The sequence below is a fragment of the Salvelinus alpinus genome, chromosome 16 (genome assembly GCF_045679555.1).
Source record: "Salvelinus alpinus chromosome 16, SLU_Salpinus.1, whole genome shotgun sequence".
In the NCBI taxonomy this organism is placed as follows: domain Eukaryota; kingdom Metazoa; phylum Chordata; class Actinopteri; order Salmoniformes; family Salmonidae; genus Salvelinus; species Salvelinus alpinus.
This window is the reverse complement of record NC_092101.1, coordinates 26,112,276-26,120,396: the sequence shown is the minus strand read 5'-3', so window position 1 is coordinate 26,120,396 and position 8,121 is coordinate 26,112,276. Positions and strand designations below refer to the sequence as shown.

General features: G+C 44.3%; 2 protein-coding genes across 2 annotated transcripts; one reads left to right on the top strand and one right to left on the bottom strand.

The window, feature by feature from the left end:
• Window positions 1-707: 707 nt before the first annotated feature.
• mmachc (metabolism of cobalamin associated C) lies at window positions 708-2,960 on the bottom strand. The gene is made up of 5 exons (XM_071345638.1): window positions 2,813-2,960; window positions 2,248-2,448; window positions 1,770-1,922; window positions 1,417-1,593; window positions 708-1,165 (listed from the first exon to the last, which is right to left on the bottom strand). The coding sequence occupies exons 1-5, from the start codon at window positions 2,900-2,902 to the stop codon at window positions 1,013-1,015; spliced, it is 774 nt and encodes a 257-aa protein (XP_071201739.1). The 5' UTR covers window positions 2,903-2,960; the 3' UTR covers window positions 708-1,012.
• A 68-nt stretch (window positions 2,961-3,028) lies between these two features.
• Window positions 3,029-8,067, top strand: LOC139541227 (RNA-binding protein 25). The gene is made up of 12 exons (XM_071345636.1): window positions 3,029-3,075; window positions 3,934-4,015; window positions 4,207-4,249; window positions 4,364-4,527; window positions 4,657-4,738; window positions 4,865-5,069; window positions 5,207-5,280; window positions 5,439-5,515; window positions 5,631-5,731; window positions 5,847-5,935; window positions 6,062-6,208; window positions 6,946-8,067. The coding sequence occupies exons 2-12, from the start codon at window positions 3,950-3,952 to the stop codon at window positions 7,107-7,109; spliced, it is 1,212 nt and encodes a 403-aa protein (XP_071201737.1). The 5' UTR covers window positions 3,029-3,075; window positions 3,934-3,949; the 3' UTR covers window positions 7,110-8,067.
• The last annotated feature ends 54 nt before the right edge of the window (window positions 8,068-8,121 follow it).

Genomic DNA, 8,121 nt, shown 5'->3' with positions numbered 1-8,121 from the left:
TGGCCAGAGAAGAGGGTGTATAACAAAGGGAGTACATTGTGAATGTTACTGTATTTTTCCATTTGGCTCTCGGAGGCCTGCAGCATTCTGTGAGTACAACTACGTTCAACAACACACAAAGCATAGGTCGTATAGTAAGGGTGGTTCAGTAAACTATGCTAACTAGATTATTTAATATTCATATTTAGGGGATGAAATGGTGCTTACCATTGTGAGTATGCATCGCAGCATCTGGCCAGTACTCTGGGGTTGGTGTGGCTATTCAGTAGGGTTGTTTGCACACGTATACACCACAGGAGGTAAGACAACACACAAGCTTTAACGTGTGTGTCGTCCCAGATGTGGCACATTTGGAGACATTGTTCTAGTGGGACTGTTCCTGGCATCAATGGACTACGGGAGAACTCTACTGTGCTGGATTAGAACATAGCCTTCATTATCATCATAACCCTAATCCTCAGAAGGACTTTTGCATCAACATCATGAGTTACTGACTAAAAGCTAAAGCAGAATGAGCATTATTTATTCAATTGATTAATGTGTCGTTCCAACAATGATTTATTTTTAATAAAAATAATAGTTTGATGATAAAGGATAGCAGTAGTCTCTTTTGAGCAAAAACTCAGGTCGCACTACTTCATGTCTCCTCCTGAGGGCACTAACTCACTAAATGTACAGTACAACTGAGAAATTATCAAAACAATAACAAATGTTTGTGCATTTATTAATTCCTTTACCACATTTAAACTTACTATTGTTGCTTTTCCATGAAAGATCTCTTTTCACTCTACCATCTAACTCTAAACATTACAGTAGCTTCATAGGCAGATAAAGTACATTAGCTCTCACAGTGGAACACTGTCTGTGAATACAGAAAGACCACAGTACCAATGAGCATGTAGGGATTGCATGTCCAAAATGGCCTCAAACCATACCAGAAGATCCCTGCGAGTCAGTTACTTCAGAGCCAGCCAAGTCTAACTGTAGCGTCTCCTCTCACTGTTATCATCTGTCAGTTCTCCTGTGTGTTGTCCTCTTCTCCCCCTGTCAGGTAACCCCAGTCTGTGAGCAGGTCTAGACGCTGGGCTGGTGGGGTGGAGAAGTATTTTCTCTGTTTCTGGGAGTAGGTTTGGACTGGGGGGACGATATCTCTGTAACTCCAGTCCTGTCAACATAGATTATATATCTATCTTTACCCTGTTTAAATGAATCATACATAATTATATGTATTAATATATGCATCATTTGCACCCATTATTGATATAGAGACTGCAACAGTATATAGTTGCAGACCTACCTGCCATGCTATCCTTATTGTTGATCTATACTTATTAATCCAGTATATTGTAGCAGGGCTATCTGCCAACCATATTATTGATCAATAGTTATTACTATAGTTTATAGTGTGAATCCTACCTGCCATCTGAGGTTGAAGTCCTCCAGTAGCTGTATCCTACTCTCCCTGGCAGGAACACAGTCTGGAGGAGCTGTCTGCTGCAGCTCCGAACCCACCTCAGACCCAACAAACACTAACATAGCTCTGATAGCAAACCAGCCCCCCAGACGCGGGTGTATACACACACCAAACATCTTCTGTAGAGGTGACAAGAGGAAGGGAGGGGGGGAGAGGAAGACAAAGGGGTAGTATAAATAGTTTTATAAGTAATACAAATGACTGTCCATCTGTGAACCAAAGAACATACAGCACCCTATTTATCAATCTATTAGTAAATTAATTACTGAATAACCCCTTTGGACCCGTCACTCACCTTCTCCCCCCAGGGGTGGTCAGGTATGTCGGAGCGTTGGTAGTAGTACACAGCTCCCGCCACATGGGCAGCGCTCTGGGCCAGGAACTTGGGCTTCCTGCTGGGCAGCATCTCATAGTCATAACTCACATCTACCTTCACACCTGGAAAACACTACAGGAGGGGGAGAGAGAGATGGGGGGAGAGAGAGATGGGGGGAGGGGGGCGAGTGATGTGAAGTGTGGCACAGGGGTGTGTGTATTAATTAAGTCTTGTAACGAAATCTGTTTAATAACAACCACACGGAAGCAAACAGAGTAAACGGAACGAAACGGGGAGGGACCTACCTGAATTTTTTCCAATACAAACTATTTTTGTTGCAAAACATTTTCCTTTTGGAGTAAACTGTTTCAAAACATTTTTCAACATCACTCCATCAACACCCTAGGTGTTAATGCAGTGAATGATGCGCTGGTTGCCCCCACCCACACCCACCCACCTCAGAGACTGTGTTGTTGATGCAGTGTTTGACACACTGGTCTATGGGGTCTGCAGACACCCCCTTCCAGTCCCTGCTCTCTATGAAGGGCAGGAAGGTCTGTTCAAACATGGCTGGAGTGCTGAGCACCACCGCTCCCAGGGTGTCATCAGGGTAGGACAGATGGAGAGAGGGGGACAGGACTACATTGTACCAGCCAATCTGGGAACACATGCACAACAAAGAATAAAAAGGTGGGTAACTTTTGTAGCGATTAAGGGGGAACAGCCAGGAAGGGACACGTTTCAACAACCCTGTCGTTATTGGATAGATATACTATCACCTGTGCCATAAGTCCCAAACCTGTTGGCAGACTACAGTCCAGTATGGTCAGCTTTTATCATTTTCATATGAACAAGGCATGGCTGAGAAAGCGTGTACGAACTTTGAATTGGAGCTTGTCAACTTGACTAGTTTAACAATTGACGACACGTTCTCTGACAATATTGCAAAAAGGGCCACGTTTACAGTTTGACGCAAATTCTTTTAACAAATCGCTCGAATGGAACAGCGGCCTTAACGTTACCTTCAGTGGATAAACTTCAAACCCCAACTTTGACAGATGATTACTCAAAGCTTTTCTCACATCTTCCACATTGACCGTGGGCAGCGCCATCACTGAATGTTTAAATGTGTTGGATTGTGGGAAATAGTGTTCTCTATCACGTGACTCTCTTACTTCCTTGTTGTAAGAATTGAATCTATTAACAACAATACCCAGAACCCATTAGGGCAACATATACTACGCAATCACGTTGTCGAGGATTTAAAAGTGGAACAGGACAGTACGTAAGTAGCTAGCTAATAATTTACATTTCTGCTCAATGTTTAATAATGTATATTTACAAATGAGGACGTGATGTTCTGTAATGTTAACCAAACTTTGAATTGTTTCATCCATCGCTGAAATATCGACATTTAGCCAGCTTTCTGTTCATGCACTGCTTGATTTGTGATTTTGAGTACTTGGTGCCAGGGGCAAATCAACAGTAATGCGAACGTCGCCATCGTCGCCAATGTATAAACAAATCACTAGGGTGAATGTTAGCTAGCCAGTCAATAATTCATTGCAAACAATGCCCATGACTTTCAAATTCGAACGCAACGTTAGCAACAACACAAAGGCAAGCCCAAAACAAAAGCCACCTGCAACGGTACTTAGCTAGCGACTGTTAGCTGTGTAAACTCATATGTCAATGAAGTGTCATTGATTTGTGTTAGCCACTTCATCATCATTCAGCAACCAACCAACTCGTCTAGAGTTACAGCATCACACGTTCGTTATAAAATACTGGCCAATGCAATGGCTAATCTCATGCGTGTACCATATTCATTTCGTTTATTTGTTTATCATTTTGCTTGTTTAAAAAAAATTGTTTTTATAGTACTACTGATATTGATTACTTCATTGTTGGGAAAGGGCAATAAAGGCATTTCACTGTACTTGTGTACAATAAAACTTAACTTGTTGAGATTAAAAAGTTGATAGTGGAGATTTGGGCAGAGGAACACATGAATGAATACTGGATTGTGTAGGGATTTAGAGCATGGAAAAGATACCCTGCAGGTAGAGGGCAAGTGCTTTAACTTTTGTTCCATAAATACTCAGACATCAGTCTTGGCACCTTTGTCCTATGGTTTGAGTAGAGCAGCCCTGACTGAGATGAACTGGGACAACCAGCTGAGCTCCATCCTCTCAGCAGCTGATGGCAGCGTTGCCAAGATGAGGGTGAGTAGCCAGTAGATGGCACTATAACATAATTATGCATACGTGGCAGTGCATTACCATGGAAGAGTTGACTGCTAATTCTTAGCAGTTAGCTAGATTCTAGTTTTACAGTATATGATAGAAACATTGAAGTTCATAAATACCATATGTACTTTCCCCACTGTGTGTTGACGGGGTTCATGTTTCCCCAGGAGAGACTGACCACGCCAGGGAATTATCCAAAAGGAAGAGAAGGTGAGGGGAGATCTCTGTGGTCTCTAAGATGGCTGACTGTGACACACTTTCTCTGTTGGTGATTCCCCCTCTTTTTCTGCTCCTTCTTATTCTCTCTGTCTCTCGCTCACTCAGTAGATCTCTATCCAGTCAGGGAGGTGGCTAGTGTGTCAAATTTGGAGCTCCCTCGTCTCCCCCCTCTCCCCGAGTCCTCCATCTCTCTCCTCCCCCCTCCCTCCTCCGCTGTGCAGTGGGCAGACCTGGCAGCCGTCCAATCACAACTGCAGATCCAGAGCCAGGTCCGTGCGTGTGCTCATACGTGTGTTCATGTATAACTATCATTTTTATTACATAAAAGGTGCATAAATAGCCCTACATTTTAGCTAATTTCTTCTTACTCCTACTCTTTTTGTTCTAATGGTTGCCAGGCCATAGAGTCTCTGACCCAAAGTCTTCATGACATGGACAGAGCGAGACACTCTCAGCAGCGCCACATACAGGCACTACAAGGTACATACACCTATCGTTATCACACAACACTAACATTTACTGCTCAATATACCAATCTTGATTGATTGGTTGAGTGATTGATTTGTTGATTGAATATTGTAGATGTGTTATTCTTTTATCTCTCAGACGAGGTTCGCAGGCTGCGAGAGCAGACGACGGAGAGGGAGAGAGAGCGGGAACGAGAAAGGGATGGAGAGAGGAGAGGGTCAGGGATGACGAGTCCAGAAGTGGAGAGAAGGATGGAGCAGTGGAGGAGAGAGGTGGGCCGTGAGCTCAGCACTCTGAGAAGGCACATCACCAGAGCCACGTCGCAAGGCAACCTGGAGGAGAGGTGAGGGGGCGGGGTTTTACTCACCTGTGAGGTTCAGGTGATCATTATTTTATGTGTAGCCCAAAACCAAATCAACCATTAGCCCTTAGTATGGAACCATACCGGTTTGGTGAAAGCTGATTGTTGTCCTTTTATAGTTTCTGCTCTAAGCTGCGAAGGGAGGAGTTGGATCATTTGAGGAGAGAGGTGGACACACTCAAAACCCAGCTCAGTGAGTCTCACATACAGTCTTGTTCTCAGTTTGTTTTTCTGCAGGACTACACATGTCTCAGACTCAGAGCTGTAGAGAGGGCAAGCACAGTCTCGCTTACTGCTACTCCTTTTCTTTCATCGTGTGTGTGTGTTTGTATTTGTGTGTGTGTGTGACAGGGAGGCAGGAGGAGGACATGTTTCTTCAGCAGTCGGAGGCCAGAGAGACGAGGAGGCAGTATGAACACAGCTGCAAGGTATTAATGAATGAAGGAATTAAATTAACGATTGAATAATTAAAGAAGGTAATTTGAGTGACTTGTTTTCTCTCTGTCTCCCGACCTCTAACCTCTATACTTTGCCTTTCCCCAGACACAAGAGGAACTAACAGACAGCTACAGAAACCACAGCTTTGACCTGGCCAAGACTGTTTCTCAATACACACACACAGAGCAGGAGGTCCACCAGATCAGGTGTTTGTGTGTGTTTGTGTGTTTGTGTGTTTGTGTGTGTGCGTGTGTGCGCGTGTGTGTGTGTGTGTGTGTGTGTGTGTGTGTGTGTGTGTAATGCTATCACTGTGTCCTGCAGGATAACTGTATCAGAGCTGAAGGATGAGATCAGGAGTCTGATTCTCCGGGAGAGACATCACACACCTACTGTTACACTACACACAGCAGGTAAGAGACAGACACACAACACACACCTACTGTTACACTACACACAGCAGGTAAGAGACACACACACATATCTACTCACCTGAGTAGTATAACCCTGTTTGTCTATAACCCCCCCCCCCCCTCCAGTTCCAGCATTAGCTGCCTTCTCCCGCCGTAAAGAGGTCAGGGGTCAAAAGGCGGAGCCAGACTCGGACTCTGACGACTTCAGTCCCACCCCCAGTCTGGCTGAGGTCAGCTCTGATGACCTGTCCTGGCTGGATGATAGAGACACAGGTATACTCACACACTCACACTTTGCTCCTGTCAGTGAGGAGCAGAATTAGTCCCATTATGGGTCCAGTTTGTTTCAGAGGAACAGAAAGTGTTGTAACCCTCTCCCATTAAATAAAGGTGAAATAAATAAAATAAATACACACCACACATGTACATTTGGGCTGTAGATCTAACCGTTTCAGTGACTCATCACAACATGTCTGACTCACCAAGGAACAGGAGGCTGGCTTAACAGTGTACGTGTGTCTGTGTGTGCATGCGTGCCTACCTGATTTGTGTGTGCACGCCATAGATCTAGCACAAAGGAAGAGGGAACTCTTGTAGTTTTTATATTTGATTAAAAGAAAATTATGAGCTTGCAGGTGTGTGTGCACAGATATTGGAGTTGGATGTGGGTTCATGTAAGACACACACCAGTGACCTCCATTGAACGTGTGTTATGTGACTGACTGTAGCTCTGCTTGCCTGAGGAGAGGACCGAGAATCCCTCATTTCCTCTCCATCCATGTCTGCTGGTCAGCAGTTTGAGAAACGTGTGTTTTTGGATGGGATCCTAAACACTTCCTGTAGTGTGTGTGTGGCATCATCTAATCTAATTATCCTGTCCGCATGCGCCTCAATTGCTCTGGGAAACATTTAGCGGTCTGATCCCAATCTTTCTTACGGGAACACTAGTCTACTGCTAAAACCCTTGGGACTAGTACACGTACACACACGTTGACGGTTCTCTCTTTCAGCTCCTCGTCTAGCAGTACCTCGGGTACATCAGAGCTCCCATTCTGCAGGAAATGACCTCAGAGGACCAGGAAGTGGCCTGGACGATGATGATCTTGATGATGATGATGGAAACCTGGAGTTGGGGTCAGACAGCCCCCCCGACCTCAGCCTCAATGACCTTTGAGAGGCTTCGTCATGCCAGTGTTTTAGAGTGCTAGGAGTTCTTTCTTTGAGAAGTTTTAAATGTCTCCACATGTGGAGACTGATAAAGAAGTTTTTGGGCACAAACCTCAAACCCTGACTAAAGAGGATGATGAGAAAGCTCAACTCAGCTTGAGAAAAAGAAAGCACCTTATTTTAAAAACTCCTTTGTGATTATGCTCTGTCTGTTGTCTTGTGTCAGTGTTTTTTGGGAAAAGGTGTACAATAGTATTTTCTATTACACACCAGTAGTATTTAACTCAACAGTGTGGCAGCATTCTGTGATTGCCTTAATGAATTACATCTGGGGAAAGCTTTGATTTCACTGACGATATACAACTTGATGATCACTGGTGTTTTGAGTCTAAGACTATTAGTAAAACCTAATTAATAAATAGGGTGGACTGATGTTTACTTTTACTATCTAAGGCTGATACAAATCAGTGAGGTGCTCTCTCTTATTTGGTACTGTATTTTTATCTATTTACTGTAAAGTATTGAGATGCAGCCCAGGCCTCTCTTCTCTCTCGCCTTTGGACCACAGACAAGTCCTGCTGTGTAACACGAGTCAGTCTGTTTAATATTTCAGCAGTTAGAGACTGTCTAGCCAGATAACAACACCCCCCCCCCCCCCCACGAAGTGGAATGGCCCATGGAGCGAGGGACCACAGATGGGCTAGGGAGAAGAGGGGGGGTTAATGGAGGGGGCAATGGGGAAGGGGTGAGACAGGGAGGGGCTCTGGCCATAGTGATGACAAGTTTTAATGTGGATGATTCAGGGCTTTCTCTTACAGTTCTATCACACAGCCAAGTACTAGACCGCTGCTTGTTTAAATGTTACATTGACTCACTGTACGGCCTGTAAAACAAATGTGATGATTTTGGGCTTCTGCAATAAAATTCTGGATAAAGAGCTGTAATAAAATAGTTAATTTGTTGTAGTTACTTTTGTTAGTGTGTGTGTGCGAGTGCGTGCGTCAGCCACCGCAGCCCAA

Excerpts from the sequence above, each read along its gene's own strand:
- mmachc (XM_071345638.1), bottom strand. The coding sequence starts at position 2,902 with ATGGCGCTGCCCACGGTCAATGTGGAAGATGTGAGAAAAGCTTTGAGT. Across the intron at positions 2,449-2,812 it reads TTGAAGTTTATCCACTGAAG|ATTGGCTGGTACAATGTAGT; the intron begins GTAACGTTAAGG and ends ATGTGTTCCCAG. Across the intron at positions 1,923-2,247 it reads TCAACAACACAGTCTCTGAG|TGTTTTCCAGGTGTGAAGGT; the intron begins GTGGGTGGGTGT and ends CCCCTCCTGTAG.
- LOC139541227 (XM_071345636.1), top strand. The coding sequence starts at position 3,950 with ATGAACTGGGACAACCAGCTGAGCTCCATCCTCTCAGCAGCTGATGGC. Across the intron at positions 4,739-4,864 it reads CCACATACAGGCACTACAAG|ACGAGGTTCGCAGGCTGCGA; the intron begins GTACATACACCT and ends TTTATCTCTCAG. Across the intron at positions 5,070-5,206 it reads CAAGGCAACCTGGAGGAGAG|TTTCTGCTCTAAGCTGCGAA; the intron begins GTGAGGGGGCGG and ends GTCCTTTTATAG.